At 40.2% G+C, this 20,713-nt stretch overlaps 1 protein-coding gene across 2 annotated transcripts; it reads right to left on the reverse strand.

The window, feature by feature from the left end:
• Positions 1-283: 283 nt before the first annotated feature.
• LOC147227745 (uncharacterized) lies at positions 284-19,221 on the reverse strand. Of its 2 annotated transcripts, none has more exons than XM_086158610.1 (18): positions 18,894-19,221; positions 16,849-17,026; positions 16,425-16,621; positions 14,921-15,024; positions 14,572-14,630; positions 13,875-14,133; positions 12,254-12,447; positions 11,315-11,440; positions 11,024-11,152; positions 9,048-9,170; positions 8,369-8,504; positions 6,306-7,816; positions 5,344-6,030; positions 4,760-5,085; positions 4,540-4,582; positions 3,477-4,077; positions 2,929-3,057; positions 284-1,750 (listed from the first exon to the last, which is right to left on the reverse strand). In XM_086158610.1, the coding sequence occupies exons 2-17, from the start codon at positions 17,008-17,010 to the stop codon at positions 2,942-2,944; spliced, it is 4,773 nt and encodes a 1,590-aa protein (XP_086014736.1). In that variant the 5' UTR covers positions 17,011-17,026; positions 18,894-19,221; the 3' UTR covers positions 284-1,750; positions 2,929-2,941. The 2 variants fall into 2 exon arrangements, with proteins under 2 accessions (XP_086014736.1, XP_086014735.1); XM_086158609.1 differs by having other exon boundaries at positions 16,849-17,029.
• Between the last annotated feature and the right edge of the window lie 1,492 nt (positions 19,222-20,713).

The raw sequence follows: 20,713 nt of genomic DNA on the forward strand, positions 1-20,713 counted from the left end.
TGGGCTCTTGCGTGGGATGGCCAGACTCTCTACTGACTGGTCCAAGCTTGTAGTTTCTGACCAAGAGGCTAAAGGAGAAGCCATTGGTAATTGCAGAAAGAGTTATGTGACTTAACCAAAATATTCCACTTTAAAACTTGACAGTTCTCGTCATTAGAGCGTGGCAGTCATTAATACTTAATTGTTTGCAAGCAGAAAAAATGAGCAAATAAAAATCCCCAAAAAGAACAAAGATCTTATTTTTCAACATGAAAAAGAAAGTAAAAGACAAGACAGTCACTTATTAAATATATTGAGATTGAGGGCAAACCTTTTATTCTTATTGTGAACAGCAACGTTCACACACCGAAGGAGACGACATACACACTCACTGCTGAGATTCCTAGTTCAGTCTGACAACTTGGTCCACTGCTACAGGACAACAGATCCCAGAGATATGAGAGCAGCTGTGTGTGTGTGTGTGTGTGTGTGTGAACTTGTCAAATTAATAGCTATGGCATTGAGTCAGTGCAGTAATGGTTCACTTTGTTCAGACATAGACAATGAGCCACTCTTCCCTCTACGTATTACATAAACATCAGATCATCAAATTTGTCATCACTTCAAACTGAACTGTATGTTAAGCCTTGAATAACACGAGTGAGACTCAGAAAGACTGAAGAAAACTCTCGGACTTTGGAAGGCAAGAAAAACATGAACCCTCTTTTACGGAGGCAACCTTTAAACTATACATTAAGTCCAAATGTGTTCTGTGGTATGGCAACAGATGCGCAGGGAAAATTGTATCAAAAATAGTAATGTGAATCAATAAATTAAAACAATCTATAAATAAAAGAGAAGCTCATCTATTTGACATGTAACATAACATACTTCGATTTTGGCAAAATCAATAGAGATGATTAATGAGCACTCATTAATGTAAGGGGTAAAAGCAACGTGGCAGAGGCAGATGGAGGGAGTTCAGTGTGCTTCACCATACATGGAGCGGAAACCAAGGCAGGTTAGATTGAGTCACAGACATGGACTCCCTTCATTTCTCCCTCGCTCTTGCTCTCGCTCTCTCACACACAGTAGCATCCAGTTGAGGACACACGTGCTTAAGTGTAAAGCTAACCTCACGTGCATTCGCTACATTTTCATCAAATCTTTGCCAGCCAATAAAACATGTTAAAGTGTCCATAAATATGCCACATCGAAATGAGGACAGGTTGAAAAACAAAAAAAAAAATCCCATTTTTACCACAGGTCTTGTTGGCTTTACCCTTTTGGAAATCAAGTCTAATATGACTGAGCCAGGAATTTATAAAAAAAGGATCAAGGAGGCACAAATTCATTCATTCATTCATTAGGCTGAGGCCAGAGCCCCAAGTTTAAATTAAGTAACTAAAAACTGAAAAGCCTCTTTTAAAAAACCGTTCCTAAATTCAAGAAACATCAACAAACAGCTCAATCACCATCAGCGCTACGAAAAACACAGGTGGGTGTAAAGAAACTACATGTTGATGTAAGGTCTCAGCACAGCTAGGAGAACAGAACAGACCGTTACCAAACATTTTGGATCTACAGGAGCTTCTTGTTCAGCCGGTGGTGTTCGGGACACGTCACCTGCAAACACTCAGACCCAAGACTTATAGGATTCCGGTGCTAACAGAAGCTGCGCCTGTGCTGGTCTCTGCTTCCTTCAGGCCGCTGATGACTTGAGCTGCTTTTGTCCATCGTCGTGTCTCCATTTAGGCCTCAGCGGTTGAACCTTTGTGCAAAAACATGCAAATGCAACAGCACTTTAATCTTGATAGTGAGTAAACAAAAGCAAATAAAAGGTAAAACAAGCTTCTGTTCAAGACATAATGTTAGGTATGTTTTTTACTTATATGGACATGTGTCGCTGGACTCTTTATTGTTAGCAGCTTTCATGAAAACCATTATAACCATCATAATAACACCCGTTGATAAAAGGCTGAAGGGAAGCATGTCTTGTTGGCATCTTGAAAAAAAAAACAAACAGAAAAAAGTCCTAAATTGATACTAACAGGTCATAAAAGGAGATAATGTTAGTTCTGCACAACATGAAACGATTGTTTACTCAAAAATAGCTGGGAGGCAGCAAGGAGTATATGGATATTTCCTCATATTTCATTTCAAATGCTACAAAAAAAATTGATATTTCAATTCATTTAATATCCACATATGTGGATCTGCATTCATCAATCAGAGTTTCAGCTCATTGATCAGCGGCTCTGTCATTTACGGAAAGAGCAGCCATTCTATTGAGAATAGCCATTCATCTGTAGCTGAAGGAACAGCTCTGGTTCAGAGGAACCCCTGTCAGGCCAGGAGTTAAAGATGTAACTCACCATGGAGGTCTACATCTCTCGTGTTTGAAAGTGCTGCCAACTTATCTGGACTAAGAGACTTTTGACAAAAACCAACACTTAGTGAAAACATGTATTATGGTTAGACAAATGACTATTTTTATTTTATTTTTTTGGTAACGCAATGGATGCCTTTCCCTCCAAAATGAACCTTTGAACCTTCAAACCGGTGGCATCTGAAAGTATTTTGAAAGTTTTTTCATTCTAAATGAGTATTGATCAGTGAAACAAAACCTGCTCTGTAGATAAATTATAGGGTATTCCAAAAACAAACAAAAAAAAAAAAAAGCAAACAAAAAAAATTACAGCACATGTTTTTAAGGAACTACTTCAAAAGATACTGAAAGGGTTTGGGTGATTTAAATATATGTTTGCATTCAATAAGAAAAATGTGCCCCGTCTTCTAATTAAGGCACCCTAATGCACTGAAGGCAGGCATGTAAATAATTCAAATGATCTTCAAACGTTGTGATGACCAACAGGTGTTGTGCCAGCAATTGTCCAAATCGTTCCAAGTTCTCTGTAACAAAACCACTGAGATGGTCTTTGGAAGTACCTGAAGATGCTTCTTAATCGGTCTCCTCCTGTTCAGGGTATTTGAGAGGAACTGGTACGGCAGCAGTCCCTAATAAACCTCTCCTCACTATGTAGGGACATGAAGGGCCGGTGGGAATGTCTGCAAACCCTGCGTGACAGGTGGAAAGGAACAGACAGGCGGATAAAAGGGTTAGAGGAGAGCAAACAGTGTCCAGAGAAAGAAACCAGAGAAATGGAGAAAGAATCGATTGGAGGAACACAGAGCTAAATGGCAATAATGATCCATTAGGTTTGTTGATCTGGGATTACAAAATCTATTATTCTAGTGCGTGTGTGTGTGTGTGTATTGTGGGTAGCTGGTATTTATATTTTGTAGTTGCTAGCCAGTGGTGGGCTGTCGGTGTGTCTTTTGATGAGTTGACTTTTAGACGTTTTAATTTGATTAAAATGTTTAAATATTTGATTGAAATGAACTGTTCATGTTCTTAGAGGTGGTCAAAGAATGACTTTTTTTTTATTGGTCTGCAAATGCATTTTGTCATTCATTATAGAAAAATCGAAATGTACCTTTCATGACAACCTCAGGCAGACCATAAGGTTCATATTCGGTGTCATCGAAAGCAGCCGACAGCTGTGTCCTGTTACGTCGTATTCTTTCTGCCAGGCGTGCTGGGTCAGCTGGGATGGGGAAAGAACTGGAAAATAACACTTTGTCTCCTGTCTCTCTCCCTGCCAACGGCAGGACAGGAGAGATGGCGGGGGAGTTGTCTGATTCTTCATCTTCCTCCACCTTTGTCTGTGTGGGTTTACTGTGGGACTGAGCCGCTGTCAGAGTATCACGAAGATACCAGCATGTCTCTGTTTGACTGCTGACACTTTTCATTTCTGGCCTGACTTCCCTCAGCGAGCAATCGGCCATTATGTTTTGTTCACTTGTTGCTCTAGATATGTCATATTCGAATTCAGATTTGGGATTCTTAGAGTCCCGCTCAGTTGGTTTTGCTCTCACTTGCCACTCTGGCATTTTGTAGAGATCTTGGGAGATGTACTGTTGACCGCTATTTCCAGACAGCTGGATGTGTTTGCTGTCACTCCTCCCGTTAAGTTGTGTCAGACAGGTTTCTGGCAGCTGCAAATTGTTGATCTCGTGGTTGTCGTTTTTGAGATTCTGAGTTGAGAAAATAACAATAAAATAGGCTGAAGTTCATTCAAATATTGACCTCAGTGTACACTCAACTGTCAAACTGTTAACCAGAAGCAGGTAAAGAGCAGCAGCAAAAGGTGATAGAGCTACTTACTGTATTTATGGTTTCTGGTTCCTTTAAGCTTTTTACAATGAGTGAAACTGCTTTTTACTTCATTCCACTGTTTAAACTTATATATTCAAGTATTAACTCAAGTTTCAGCAAAAAATATTAATAAGCCCACAATTTATGCATTTTTACAGGTTCTATTCAAATACCCTTGCAAATTAGGTGGGACAATTTAGTGAGGAACATTTCTTGCCCAGAAATTTCCTTTGAAATAAAAAAAAAAAGTTCTCACTCCTAAGACATTCTAGCAAAATTGAAGAGCCTCTATTAATCATGAAAGCACTACATATTTTTAACCAATGCATGAGAAAGCTCACCTTGTCAATGTCAGTCTCATCTGAGAGGCTGTTTGGCTTCAGTCTTGTTGAAGTAAAGAAAAAAAAAAAGCATATTAATTATGTGATACCAATGTAGTTCTCTTAATATGCACTGTATCATATGCATAGCATATATAATAACATCTATTCAAATATACCACTACAGGTTGAGAAGTTAAAACAAACATTCAAAATACTCCCAGGTGTCTCAATATGTTACCTGGAGAACAGCATTCGACCATGAAGTCTGCTGGATGAGCAAGAGAGGAACAACTTGTCGTCTCTGATGATGGTCACGTGGTCAGAGGATTGAGAGAGAACAAGGGGAGTTTGCTCCTGATGATCTGAGGCACGGTGAATGTGGGTCTGAGCGGTCAAAAGCAGATCTTGACTCTGGCTGCTCGGCATGTTCTGCGGACAGGGGATGGGGTTTTCCACCGCAAATGTTGGGGGAGCCTGAGAGGCCAATCTCCAAACAGCGAGCTCCTCCACCTGCTGCTGTGACTTCTCAGAGAGGGCCTGCAGTTGCTCCTTCAGCAGCACCAGCTGGACAGAGTAATACACAGGAAAACTTGAAGCACCACCTAATACCCAAACATTCATACATGCTGGCAGCACAATCTTTATATTTGGTTTAACTGCTGTGAACTGTCATGTTATCTTACTTTATAAACATTCCGCTGCCGGTTTGGTTTCCTGACATATGAGTGTTTTATTCATGGGGTGGTGATTAAAAAATCATAACAATAACAATAAGAATTTCTTTCATTTTGTAGACTGGCTGTGATACTAAACTATTCCGACCTGTTGTTGCAGGTATCCGATCCGAAGACGAGATCCTGTCTCTGGCCTTTCGTCAGTCCATTGAGCCTCCCTTTCCAAATCTTTTCCTTCATCTTCACCCCTTGCAATCTGCAGTGACGACTGCAGTGTCTCAGCGGAGTCTCCTGGCTCAGTGTGTGTCCCCGGCTGCTTTGCGCAGGACAGAGAGCAACATTTTGTGCATTTTCTTGCGTCCGGAACAATCAGAGCTTTAAGTCCTTGTTCCAGAAGCTGATTCTCTTGCTGAAGATTGTGCAGTCCTGTAACTGTGTCTGCCGTTCCTCCCCAGTGACCAAACGGAACTTCTCCCGTCATGAAACCAGAGCCAACATTACATTTATTGTTCTTCGTTAATCCAATGGCATTGTCTGTATCACTGGTACTGAGTGTTGCTTTTCCAGGATCTGATGTCACAGTCTCCAGTTGACCACTTCCTTCTTCAATTTTGTCTTTACAGCCTGCTTCTGTGACAATCACCTTCTCACTTCTTATCCTTTCCTGTCCCTCTTTTTCAGCCCGGAGTGCATCGAGCTCTTGCCTGCAGCGCTGCAGCTCCTCTCCACGACAGAGGAGAGTTCTCTCCTTCTCTTGTAGTTCAGCTAGAAGTTCTGTGATGTACTGGCTCTGCTTCTCGAAACCCATGGTCAGCTGCTTGGTCTGACTTGTCACCTGCCAGAGAGATAAAAATCAAAAGAAAGGGAGGTCAGTATTCATAACAAAGCCTTACAAAATGTATTGTGCAAGAGGATAATTCTCATCAATTTAAAATATAGAACTAATGCCATTTTATATATGGCAAGCATATATACGTGTAGTTATTTCCAAAGAGATGATAATGTGACATTTGGGAGTGCGATACTGAGAAAACCAAAAACGTTTTGAATCTTTCATAAACATTTTACAACAGCTCGTCAGACTTAATTTACAGAAGTATCTATTTTTACCTGGTTTTGAAGTGCTTTCAATTTAATCTGGTACTGGTTAGCACGTTCTGTCTGCTTTGCATTTTCATTCTGCAGTCGTCCTACTTCCTCCATGAGCTCGGAGGAAGTGTGCTCTCGCGATTGAAAGTCAGACACTGGCCATGTTTTGCTTGAGGTATGAAACCCCTGCAAACAATTTTGTGGAGGGGTGTCTTTCAGGTCCGAGACCACTGGTGCTGTTTGCCCTTCAACTAATAGATGCGAGTGTTCCCCTGCCATCCCCGTGCCCTCTGCCTGGATTAGATCTGCTGTCGCCTGGGAAACAAGCGTGTTGCGCTGATTGGTAGACTGACAGAAAAGGTGCTGCTCAAGTGATGGGAGGAGTTTATCGTCCAAGTTAATGAAGTTGCAGTTGAGCTCATCATCGCAAAGAGTCAGGTATGTCAGTGGTCTGTTGGCCGACAGTTTTTTCTCCTCCAGTGACCCTTGATTTCTGTTGCATTTCAGCTGCTCAAGTTCAGCTGTTAGTTCAGCCAGTTTCAAGTTCAGCTCGGTCCTTACACCATTCTCAGTTTTTGCGATTTGATTCCACTCTTCCTCTCTTCTCTCTCTCCCTTCACATTCTAACGCCAGCTGGACCTTCACTTCTGCGAGCTGCTTCTTCAACTGGATATTGAGCTGGATCATTTCACTTTCCCGGTCTTCAAGGATTTTCTGTGTCCCATCTTCTTCTTCTTCTTGGTCTACCCTTCCTCTCTCTCTCCGAACTTCAGTTTCTAAATTGCCAAGGGCCTTTCTCAACATCTCCACCTCAGCCCTCTCTCTGTCCAGCTGTGTCCTCAAATCCTTGTCCTGCTCCTCTTTCTCCACAGCCTGGCTGGCATTTTTTCGGCTCAGCTGCTTCAGCCGCGTCCGAGCCTCTGCCTCGGACCGTCTCTGGGCTTCTAGGTCCTCTAATCGTTTCTGGAGTTCTTCACGTGCATCACGTAGCTCAGAACGTAAAATGGCATTCTCCATCTGAAGGGTGTCAGAGGTTACAGTCTGCTTTGGCACTAGAACAGGTGAGTTCTCAGAAAGCACTGAACAGCAATCTTCATCATCTGAAGTCATTTTGGTGGGTGCAGACAATTTAGAGGACCCAAGGGTTGCTTGAGAACATGTGGGAGGCACAAGTATAGCAGAGCTGTCGGACTCCAATGAATCATTTTTACTCTTGCTTTCTTCTTGATTTTTTACTGGTCTTTGCAAGTGCTCAGTGTCACATTCAGGGGAGATGATGACAGTGATGTGTTCACAGTCTATGCCTTCACCAGGCTCTCTGTCACTAGGGTAGGATGATATGATCTCTGTCCTTTCCCGCTCGTCTTTCTCTGCCTCCCCTTCCCTTTGTCTTGTCTGGTCACATCGGGTGTTGAAAGACCTCTTGGCTGAAGTAGATGATCGAGAGTAATAAGAGGGGGGGGGTTGAGGGGTAAAATTCTGAGAAGCAGAATTCTGAACAGATCCTTGGGGAACTAAGGCAGCTTTTTGCTCTAAAATTGAAAGGTAAAGAGACAGAACTCAAGGTCATTTGAAGAATCAAATTCCATGAATAAAAAAATCTATTAGTTTGAGTAAAAAAACCTCCCCAGAATAATAACTTTCCAAAATATATATAGTTGGTGCAATCTAGACTGTGTAGTTCATATCCTTTACACTGTCTTATATTAAGCACGAAAAAAGATATCTTACAAGGAATACAATTTTGCACAATATTTATCCGGTTTAATTTAACATATAAAAAAAGATATTGCAAATATTTAAAATAGGACTAGAATGTTTCATTGTTATAGTTAATAGTTGATAATAAAATTTCTGATTTATCAGAAAATGATTATGCACCATTGACCAGCAGGGGGCAGCATCGAGATGAACGTTCTGCTTCAAATAGGAATTAACATGTTCTTTTTTTTTCCATTTTTTCCTGATATATTGAATTTGCACCGTCTCTGGACTTTTGCCCTGTCATGGGTTCAGATCAATTGAGGTATTACAAAAATTCATATCACCCTGCATGGTTTCAGATTTTAAAGATGTGTCCCCACCCTGCAGTTCTTTGAGGAGACGCAGGGCATCTGCTTGCTCCTCAGAGAGTCTCCTCCTCTCTTCCTCCAGAGATCGCTCTCTTTTTCTGCTTTGTTCCAGACTCACTGCCACACCCTCTGCCTCATGTATCACCCCCTAATATAAAAAACAAACAATGAACACAGAGGTATATATACAGGGTGACTAAAACACACACACACACACACACACACAAGTAGGTGTCCACAGGTAAATGTGTGCATGCATGTGGTGCAAACTGTTCAACATGAAAAAAACAAAACAAATAAAAAAGAACTCAGAGAAAGACAGCCAGTGGTAAATAGGTCAAATGTACCAAAATAAGTATTTTTAGTCCAGTTTCATGAGACAAGATATAAAAAGGATCAGTGATATATTTTTTGTTTTTCAACATTAAATTTGCAATTAAAGCCTAAAGAAAATCTCTTCACGTGGATGAATTATGATAATAAACCAGCTGGACAAGTGGGAAGCTATACTTTGGTCAAAGATGGCCATATGGTCATTTTTATGCTGGTTAAATATTGACAGCTCTTCATACATCCATTATCCGACTTTATGAATAATTTAAGTATTTGGATCTCGCCTCTTCAGACCTGCTCATTGCATGGTTATGTGTTTTTGTATGTGTGTGCATCCATGCATGCATGGGTGTTTTACCGTCAGTTTGGCCTGTGTAAGTGCCTCTTTTTTCTGGCTTTCTTGCAGCTGTTCCTCTGTCCACGTCAATTTTTCTTTCAAACCATCCAAGTCTCTATCCAATGCCTGCTTCTGCAGAGACAGCTGATATAAAAAAAAATATGGCTCAGTACCACCAAATACAGGAGCATTAATAGCTGTGAATAGGATAATATTACTTCATTACAATAGATCATCAGTAATAAATTACAGTGATGTATCCAATAAAGATTATGGTTGTTGGTTTTGTAAAAACCAAAAAAAGGCATAAATGTGGTCCAGAGAAGGTTAAACCAAAGCCATGATCAACAGCAAAGCATTAGTGGAGTAGAATGTTCTCTGAGAAAAAAAATTGTGAGGACTGTCCACACATATAAAATTTCTAGATCATCTTTTGTCTTAGATTCAGGCCAAGTAATCTTTACTGCAAAAAAAGGCAATCGCTCGAGGATCAAAAGGACTGATGTAACGAGTGGCTAAGATATTAACCTGCCTAAGATATTACTTTAAGATTTAATGCAAATTATAATCAGTGTTTATTATTCTGAATCCACTTTGTTTCATATTCTTCACACTAATTTACCTGGGCAGAGAAACCCACATAGGAGTCATATGTGTCATGTGCATGCTTTGATTATGTGTGATTAACATCACATTAGCGCATGAGAAGTGGACGACCATTTAAAATGTGTTTTCAAACCAATTCACCCAAAATAATCTAAATCAGAATTCGCAAGAAGTTTGTCCAAATGTAGAATTTGCTTTAGCCGTTTTCACAGGGAACTAATGAACATAATATTTTTTTGTTTCACAATATACCAGGATACAAACTCATAAATATTCACAAATGGTTTATGGGTGATTTGTTAGCGAAGTAACATTTATGTACAAATTTAAGTTAAACAAAAATATCCTATGCCAATAGTCAGTCAATAAGGAACAGTGCTAAGCGGTCACTTGGGTGATATGGCATTTGTACTATCAGTAGGTTGAATGTCACACTGATTTCATATGAGACTAGACTCAACAGAAACTTTGCCTGTATTGTGTATAAACCTTTTCTGGCCTTATCAGACAGACAGATAAAATCTACAAGGCTGATAAACCAGCATGGTGTAGGGGCTTTGTGGGACATTTAAAAGTCTGTATGCTCTTTGTTAGTAATGTTCTCAGTGAGTTTAGAACCACGATACTGAAGTCTAGAAAGTACTTTCTTTGTGTGCATCTATGAACATCAGATAACAATTAGCATTCCTGTTCTGCTTATCAAAATTATGAACGGCACAAAATTCTTTCATGTGTGAGTTATTAAAAAAGAACACACAAAACCAAGTCTCAAAACATTCATGCAACTTGCTCCGAACACAATTTCACAGAGATCCCATTCACCCTCATCCAGTAGACATGCCTTCACTGCTCTTACAGAGAATGCTGACCATTTCTTTTCCTCACTCTTCCAGGAAAATAATAAAATCTGCACTGTCACACTTTCATTACCTTTGTTGCTCAACCTTTCCACTGGGGAGATACCGAGGAGAGGAAAAGGACTAAGCAGAGAAGAGAGTAGATGTGAGGGAGGGTGGGGTGGGAGTGGGGCGGGGAGGCACAGAGAAAGCAAGAGAGAGAGGACAAGAGTGAAAAAGCAAGAGAAAATGACAAGGGAAAGAAGCAAGCGTGGGAGAAGAAGTGAAATAAGTTTATTGACCTTTGGTATAAATAATTCAAGTCTCGGGAGAAATTGGGAAAGAGGGAGAGGATAAAGAAAGAGAAGAGAAAGCACAGAGAGAGAAAGGCAGGAAACAGCTGAACAGAAGGATCACATGTTAAGGCTGAAACAACTAGATAAAAAGTATGAACAAAAACACATTTTTGTTCCTCAGTTTCCAGTGGTAATGCAGCACTAACCCAAAAGTTGGAATCTTGTGTACTGTACATGTGTTCAATGTTTGGCTATTCACCTTGTCAGCCTGGGCCTGCAGGGCATTGTGGAGTGTCCTGGCCTGCTGGAGTTCCTGGTTGAGCTTATTTACCTCTTGATGATGTTGCTTTTCTAGACACTGTTTTTCTTTCTGAAACTCTGCCACATCCTACATGGACAAACATAGACACACACAAAACACAATTAGACCAACAATTTCACTTGTACAGTAGATATAATTTGAGCCCAAGCAAACTTTGCCCATGTATTTGTCTCTGTTTGTCTGAGGCTGGCTTATCTAATTCATTCTCTACCTGTCTGAGAGTCTCACCCTTTGATGCTGCTTTTCCAGCTCTTTAGTGCGCTGCTGGTGCTGCAGTCGGCTGCTTTCTGCATTCTGTCTTTGACATTTTAGCTCCTCTTGTAGCTGCTTGAGTCTCTGTTCCGCTCCGGATGTCTGTCATTTCAGCACAAAAACATCTTAATTGTGTATTATTTTTTCACATTTGTTTTTGAGCACTTGAGCATTACAATGTCATGCCTCTTGTGGTAAGTTACTAAGTAAACTTTATGGATTTGTTGTCCTGTTAAACATATCTAACCCCTAAGAACATATTCTTTGACCTGCTTTTATGTGACATGCTAACACTAGCTGTAATTTTTGCTTCACTGACCATGTTTTAATCTCACAAAGCTGATTAAGAGGTTCTTTATTTAGCATTGTAACAGTAGGTAAATACGACAGCTAATCACCATTACTCTTAAACAATTAAGCATCAATAGGAAGCCTCTTGCATTCTCTCCTTTGCAGCACATAAAGTTTGTTACAAACAGATCTGGATTACCTGACAGCCCAAACAGGCAAAAGGAGCCATTACTAAACAACTTGTGACAATTTCACATCTGGAGGACCAATTAACTACTTCAGTCTCACTTCCTTTTTTAATAAATGATTATTTTAAGAATTTAGGGAACTCCATGTGCTTATATCAGATTTTCACTGAGTATGCTTGAATTTCCAATGTTTTTGTGGCATTGTTTCATGGCTCTACATTCAAGGAAGATTTAGATACATTTAACTAAAATTAGGGGACTTTTTCAATCTTATTTTATTTTCAAAAATTAAGTAAATGGAGAAGATGTATGACTGCATTATCAAAGTTTTTTTAATTTCCTTATAAACCCTGACACTTCAACCAGTGGGAACGGTTATTTCTATTAAGTATTACTATTGCAACTCATAGTCAAACATAGTGGATTGTGTGAATACCCGTTCACTCTCCTGGGCCATTCGTGTGTGTGCCAGGCTAAGCTCATCGCGTGTTCTCTGGAGGCTTAGCTCCGTGGAGGCCAGCTTCTTCTTGCTCTGCACCAAATCATTCTGAGAAGACTTCAGTGTCTCCGCCCTTGTGCGCAGCTCCTCCTCCAGGGATGTCACACGGCTCTGCATTTCTAACAGAGACCCTGGAAGAGGAGAAGAGAACATTTTTTGTATTACATCAATGCATTTTATCTTAATGACTTTTTCTGGCCTTAAGACATAAAATTGTTAAGTGCACTTTACCCTTACAAAAGATTTTTTCTTGGCATATCCAAAAATGTCAAAATAGTTGAAAAAAAAAAAAGTTTTATAGTCTAGAGGATGTTTGCATTATTGTAGCGTGGAAGAAGAAACAAACCAAAAGTAACCACGACTGCACTGGCCCTCCCCATGATCCCTGTGGCCCAGCCACTAAAAAAACATTTATTGTTTCTCAACGAACTGTCCTCTTCGTCTGAATAAACATACACGCGCAGTGGAGCTGGGAGAATGAGGGGACAATTACAGCGTGAGCACAGAGCCACCATACATCATGAAAGCAGGCAAAAGCATCTCCCTCTGAGTCAGTGATTTCTATTATGTAAGTATCATTCTAGGTTACACAGCTATTTATAAAGCTGTCATGCAGTGATTTTACTGTTGCCTCCATGCTAGTTAAATCACAGAAAAACAAACAAAAAAAAAAACAAATCACTGAGATCTAGTCAAAGACCAGTGTAACAGCAAGACCTTGATTATACTTAAAATGAAGCTTAACTGTCAGTTTAAATGTGCTATTAAATAAAGGTTTCCTTTTCTGTGACCTACTATGGTAATAGCATTTCCAAATTAAATCAGAAAAAACAGAAGTTAATCTTTGCAGTCATACAACTCCAAACTCATGATATCTCCAACCATGAGAGTGACAGCCTCCTATATTGTACTAGAATCTTAATTATCTAAAAGAATGGCAACTTATACAGTATGCCTTTAAAATCTGATTTTACGTACAAACCCAGAATTTACACCTGTTTAAATAGGACCTGATGAAACAACACCGAAAAAGCTGGCTGAGAGACAACTTTTCTGTCATTACAGAAGGCAAAAAATGTTTGCCATTTCTTAGGATAGAAGTAGTTGAGTAGTGAATTAATGGGTTTGAGGAGTTTTGCAGAATAAGAGACAAATCAACCAGTATTCCAAAAATATAAGATTTGTCTGGATTCTTCCTAAACGTGCAACAGAAAGAAATATAGAATGCAATAGTATCAATGTACACTCATTATGTCATCTATGTCCTCTGAAACAACACCAATCAATCCATACAAATACTACAAATAGCAAGGGTTTGCTACTATGGCCTGAAACAGATCTCTTAATAAGAATAGTTTAGTCAACAGTATTGACTGTTACAAAGTATATCAATCTATTACTATTAGTACCAACAGCAAATATGATTTTTTTTTAAACCTGGATCTGGTATCAGTTTTACAATAAAGAAATAATTTGTGTGCTTGTGGGCAACTACAATTCAAATGGGTTAACACTCATGGTAATGTCTGAAAGGTGCTCTTTAGACTTCCCCACTCACTATCTGTCTGTTTCCTGCTGTCCGACTCCTTCTCAAAAGAGCCCTGCTCTGACTGGCCTTGACCGATGGTAATAGAGCTGGGCGCCTGTGGAGAACAAGGAGAGAGTCTCCTGGCTGTTGGCCTTGTATCATTCCTCTCCCATGGAAACACAGCTGAGGGAGTAGAGAATGAGTCTGACTGGTCGTATGGGTTGCTCTGGGGTGTGCCTTTATTTTGTCGTGGCAATGACGGAGTGGCCATATCCGTGAACTGGAGCCGCTGTTATGGGAAAGAAAGATTGAACAAAATTTTAGGGGAAAAAAGAGCCATGAGCCTGAAAGGGCTATAAACTTGGACAAGAACACCTAAATTTTCTTCATAATCATTAAACATTAACTTTCTTTTTTGGTACTTCAAAATAAACAAAGCCGTGGTCAACTTGGTACTAGCTTGTAATATAAAAAACAGAAAAAAGGAAATCTTAGCCTGCAAGACTCAAGAAGTGTATATATGTGAACAAAAAGTTTCAACAGAGCCATAAATTATTGGTTCACTTGTAAGAAGACATTGATAACGAGAAGGAGGGAGAACAATAACTTGTCTTTAGTAAACCTCTGAGGTAAATCACAAGATCAGAGAGCATGTTCATTTAGCTAATATACCTCTTGGTCTTAGTAACAATTTTTCTGTAAACATAATCAATTTGCAAGTACTTACTCTAAGTGCCCGGTTCTGACCCTCATCTTTCTGCCCTAACCCCTCTTCTTTTAGGCTGCCTGAAAGACAAAAACACAGCATAGATTTGGATGAGTAACAGAAAAACCAATACACAAAGAACAAGAGCATTGAAGAATCCAAATCAATGAATGAAAGCAAAGAGAAAATGCAGCAGTCCGAAGAGAAATGGGAGGTTCGGGTACAAATAGGGGCTCAGGGAGTTCATCGACCCCATTAGCATTTGGAATTTTGCTTTTTCCCCTGGTACAATTTTCCACTCTAAGCATTCAAATAACAAAGTCAACTATCTATGGGAATAAACATAGGAGTCAAAATTTCAGGACTGTACCATTGTTTTCCCATGGAGGGGTTGCATTCCAGCAGGGTGTGGAGAACAAAGAGGTGTCTGCTGACCTGCTGCTGTTCTGTAGCTTCTCTAGCTCTGCCTCTAGCCTGCAAAGAAAGAAATCAAGGTCAAAGAAGGCAAAAAAAAGAAAATTTGCCAGGGAATGGGGTGGGTGGGTGAATTTTATCATCACTAACCAGAGCTTGCAGATTAGATTAAACCCAGAATGACTGAAACAGGTCTTTGAGATCTTTGGCTTCAATTAATCACTAAACTAGTCACAAAGATATGCAAATTAAAAGCATATATCAACCCTCTTGAAAATACATTTTGGACAGGAGACAGGAGAGGATAATCTGAACAGTTGTGGTTAAACCTCAATTCCTATTTACTAAATAGATTAATTAGAACCTTCACAGACGTTTTTCTCAGAAATATGCATGCATTGTTTATCAAGCTGAACTTCAAGGAAGCAATTAATATCTTTAAAATAATGAAAAAATGCCGCAAGTGAAAAAAAATACATAAACATTAGTACACTGTGCCCATGTTGCCTTTCCCATGCTTCGTTCATGTTGTTCTCCAAGATCCAGGTGATCTTATTCAACTCTAAGACTCCATCCACTTATTTTGGCACATGCAAAAATAAATAGTATTGTCTGCTGCCTCCACCCAGCTGGGTGTTCCATCTCCCTTCCTGGTTAAGCTATCAAAGTTCATTGAATTTAGGAATTCAACTTTTGTGTCATCCAGGAATTTCTTTGTGTCAAATAGGTCACCAAATACAGTAACTTTTTATCTTGTCCATCTGAGATGCAAACAAGCCAGATATCTAGACCCAACAGCTCAAGGTCAAAATGTTATTGCTTTGTCATAGTTGCACCAAGGTCAGTCTTGATCACTGTTGCAACTTCTCTTTGTTAAGCCTAAGTATTTGTTCTCTGACAGGATCATAATGATACCATGTAATTAATCAGAGGCGCTGGTTGGTTTCCATATTGGCGAGGATGCTGAGCTCTATATGCACAATCAATTTTAATTGGCTGACTAAAATGTTTTCCACTGAGCAGTTCTGGTATCAACTTGGACACAAAGTCCTAAATACTGTTCCACTCCTGGCTTCCCCCAGACACAAATGATCTATAACTTTTATCATTCTGAGTGTGATATGAGATCAACCATCCTCAGTGATCCTCTTTGTCTCCATAGCCCATTTGGAAAATTGCTTCTCAAGATTGGCCAAAAGAAAAGAAAAGCATTTTATGTATTACCAGACACACTCCACAGTATCTCAGTATTTCAGATGGTACGACATATGGACCCTGAAGTGCCACAAATAGCTGAGCGTGATTCTTCTCCATTAATGATGTATCATCTATGCTAGCCTGGTCCCAGCTCGTTGCTTACTTATATTGCGCTATTAAATTTTAATGAAAGATCAAGTATCACTGGGATACTGTTGAAATATAACGGTGTCTTTTATCACTACAGTTTTACCAGTGTTCACCTTTTCAATTCCTGGGTGAGTTTGCTGCTGAGAGTGCGAGCAGCATCTAACTGGCCCTCCAAAGAGCACACTTGGGCCTGCTTGGTCTGAAGTTCCTGGGTCAGACGCTGACTGTTGGTCATGGCCACCTTGTTCTCTTCCCGAGCATTCTGGAGCTCCCTGTGTACAGACTGGAGTTCGACACGCACCTCCTCATACTGGGCAGACAGAAGAAGTTGTTTTAGTTGGTAAAAAATATGTCAAAACAAATTATCATCTCAGAATTTTTCAAGAAGCCTAAATTTATTTTTGTCATATCTTCAATTTTCCGGCGAAAACTAGGGATATAATCAAGTCACTACCAGTGAAGGCTTTAACTAGTAGTGTGACTCGAAAATTCTTTTTAACAGCATCATATAAGAACAAATATGCCTTTTCTTCTTACCTTTGAAGTTTGTTTTTCAAGGCTGGTATGGATGTTGTCAAGTTGCAGTTGCTTCTGTTTGTTCTCCCTGGACAGGCGCTCCTGATGGATCTGTAGCTCCTTCACCTTTTTTAGGACTCGTCCGGATAAGCCCACCGTCCAGTCCTCCTCAGTCCAGCTCATGTCTCACTACTCAAGCCTACTATCAGAAACAAAATGCAGATGTATTTCAAATTAGTTTTAACTTTGGACTCATTGTTCATTTGCAAATATGCAGGGTGATGAGCAAATGTCCAAAATGACCTTTCCTTCCGAATAACAGACCCAGAATCAAACTATTCCTGGAACCATGAGACACTGCCGCTATAGTGAAGAAACCAGCAATGAACACAATTGGAAACCAAAAAGGAAAAAAAAGCCTGTCACAGCAAGCCACAGGTCCTGTTAGTCATGTGTGTTGTGACTTAAATCCAGACTATTTTTATTTAAATCCTCTACTCCTTTGATCATAAATCCTGTTTGGAATAGGTTATAATATAACTTAATATGAGATGTGTTGTTATGGCTGTGGTCTCTAAGGGAGACACTTGGTTGCCACTGCTGGGCAGATGTGACAGAGTGTTTTTCCAAAACAGACCACTTGAACTTTTCCCAAATAGACTTCAAGATGAATATAAATGACCTCACTGAAAGTTGTCTTACCCAAGTCACATATTCACATATTGGTTGCTAACATTAACATATGACACATTTTAAAATTAGGTTTACAAACAGTGCATTTTAAGAACAAATTAAAGCAGTGTGCACACATGGAGCACAAGGAGTGTTAAAAGTGAGTCGTGGAATGAAGAAAGGCCTGATTCAGACTGACAACCAGATTTAATCTTAACTCGCCTCTGACATGCAATTCAACCCCCAGGCTACTAACGCAATATCTGAGCTCAGACCTTTTTTTCCTCTTCAAAACTCCCAGGTGTTATTGTTTATGTGTTTCTGAGTCCAGGAACAGTTCAATATAAACTTGCAAGGATCTGACAGTAGAGTCCGTAAAGACACCATATCTCAAAATGTATTCATTCAAAAGCTGTCAAGCAGTATTATGAGGATTGCATCAAAGCACATTTAAATTTTAAGCTTAATCTCATGTTACTGGAAACAACAAACATCAAAACATATCTTAACATCTTTTAAGAATCTGATTTGTAATGGGGCTGCGGCTATTGTTTAATCACATAAATGAAACATTTATAATTAATCATTCTAACCCCACCTTATCCCTGACTGCAGGATATGTGGACTAGACAGTAAATTAATGATGCTTTTTATTCCATTGTGTCTTTTTGTGCTTGAAGCACTTTGTCTAAGTACTTTATAAATAAATGCCCTAGCATTACAATTTTAGTTTGTCCTGCTGAGTGACTGAAAACAGCTTAAGCATGCTGTGTGATCAAAAGGTCAATCAATTTATTATTGCATTTGGATAAATATGGTTGGTAGCTGACCAATATTTTCAAATATGCTGACAATTTTTTCTTGTAAGGTAGAACAAGGTGTTCAATGTAAACATATACTCACACCCTTTTGAGAGACTAGCTGTCAGAGATTAACGTCTGACCTGAGAAAAATTATGCTTTCAGCTCCTTAAATTAAGGATGCAGGTCAGTGCACTGAGGCGGTTCACTTTTTTTATTTAAAATCTGTTGTGATAAATAACAGATCGGCGAAAACAAATCTTCTCCCACCTTTAACATACTTAAGGGATAAAGAGGGGAGCGGTAAAAGCTGGACAGCAGGCAAGGACCGAGCCGATGTCACGGCACCTGGCCTGCGGTTCCATCAAAGTCAGATCACGAGGTTCAAACACAAGTGACTGCTCCAGAGAGGCGTATTAGCTCGGTGTCATTCAAACGACCATTTATCATTCCTATCGTGAACGAGAATCCCCGATAAAGCCGGCTGACATGGACTTTGTAAACAGATATCTGACGCCAGTCACAAACACCATTGTCAGCGGCTGAGACGCGAGCTGTGATGCTACAAGCTAGCCCGTCACTCCGGCTACTCACCATTCACTCCAGTCAGTTACAAAGGGCGCCAGGCGTCCCGGGCTCACACCGCACGTTGACCGGGGTCAAACAAACAAACAAACAAATAACTCTGGTTTGTGTCCGCTTCCACTGAGAAACAACAGAAACGGCTGTCTTTGACAGACAGTTGTTCGAAGTCTGGGAAGTAAAACAAAAAACAAAAAAACGCCGCGCGTCTCGTGCGGATGACAAGCCGAGAGCGCGCGAGCCTTTGGGAACGGGGCGGGGTCGAGATCGGTGACGTCACGGGAGAAGTCCTCGTGGCGGACTTTTCAGCGCTGCCTTCATAACACAGTCGGACAAAGCAACGCTTCCGCTTGTCCCCCGAAACTGTAACCTTCAGAGACACACATCTCGGAGCTGTTTTGTAGTTGTTGTTGTCGCGATCTCCAGGGTAGTCTTTTTTTTTTAATCTTAATTTTATATCTGCATCCCAATGGGAGACAAATAAACCCTCTTATGACAATAACAAATCATGACATTAATTATATAAAAATTGAATATGTCGTGACATTTATACAGACATCTTGTCTTTATTGGAGATATTAAAGCTTCCCAGTCTTAGGCGGAACACACGCAAGTATTAACCGATCGTCCAAAATGTCGTTTGCTTTTTAATGAGAACGGGAAAAAAGCCTTCACGGTGGAGTGAACCTTCGATGACCTCTAGCGACAACGTCTTTCACCTAAACATGTGAGCGTTTAGCGGCAGATCGTGTTCAGTTGATCTAAAATCTCTTGTATCCACCAAACCACCGCCTAGTGTCCATCATAACATCAGCCGGCTCCAGATAATCACGTGAGACCCGATAGCCAATCAGCTGGTCTCCTATGGGTATTGGGAAGCAACCCAGAAATAACAATTAATCCAAAACAGACAATAAAACAATTCCATAAACTGGAGTTGCGATGCAGGAAGAGTAGGTGTTCTTTTTCATTAAAGTATTACTGTAATATTCCATGGAAATATGTTGCTGCCTTAATGTTGATGCCTTGATGTTGATGCCTTAATGTTGATCCCTTTGTTGATCCCATGATGTTGATGCTTTAATATCGACGATGCGTATACTATATAAGCGGTATCATCCAACCGATACTTCTCTTCTTCTTCTTATTCTCACTCTGGAATATGCTCTGCCATTAAAGCAAACACCTGTTCTAACGTCCCACTGATCGTTCTTGTACACACGGTACATTTCTCGAACCGAGAAACATTACATGGTGTCAGAAGTGGGATGAATTTCCGCCCAGAAATGCTATCCAAAATTCATATAGGCCATTTGGGAACAGAAAAGTGCAAGCAAAGAGCTTGTGACATAGTGTTCTGGCCAGGGATGATTATACAAATATCATAGAAGACATGGTTGCGAAATAGAAGACATGGTTGCGAAATGCCCAGTGTGTTTGGAGCACAGACCAGCAAACACCAAGGAGCCCATGATCAGCCACACGATCCCCAACAGGCCATGGCAAGCAGTTGCTACCGATCTTTTCACCTGGAACAACGACAACTACATTGTTACCGTCGACTACTACAGCAGATATTTTGAGTTGGACAAACTGCACAACACAACTTCGACAACAGTCATACACAAACTCAAAGCATCCTTCGCAAGGCATGGTATTCCTGAACTTGTGATCTCAGACAACGGCCCACAATACACAAGCAGGGAGTTTGAGGCATATATGTGGGAGTTCAAACACGTAACCTCAAGTCCACACTATCCACAGAGCAATGGTCTTGCAGAGAAAGCTGTCCACATCGCCAAGACGCTTATGGAAAAGGCCAAAGTTGATCG

This window comes from Fistularia commersonii, chromosome 13 (genome assembly GCF_037954325.1).
Source record: "Fistularia commersonii isolate RoL2024-O1a breed Wild chromosome 13, RoL_Fcom_v1.0, whole genome shotgun sequence".
NCBI lineage: Eukaryota > Metazoa > Chordata > Actinopteri > Syngnathiformes > Fistulariidae > Fistularia > Fistularia commersonii.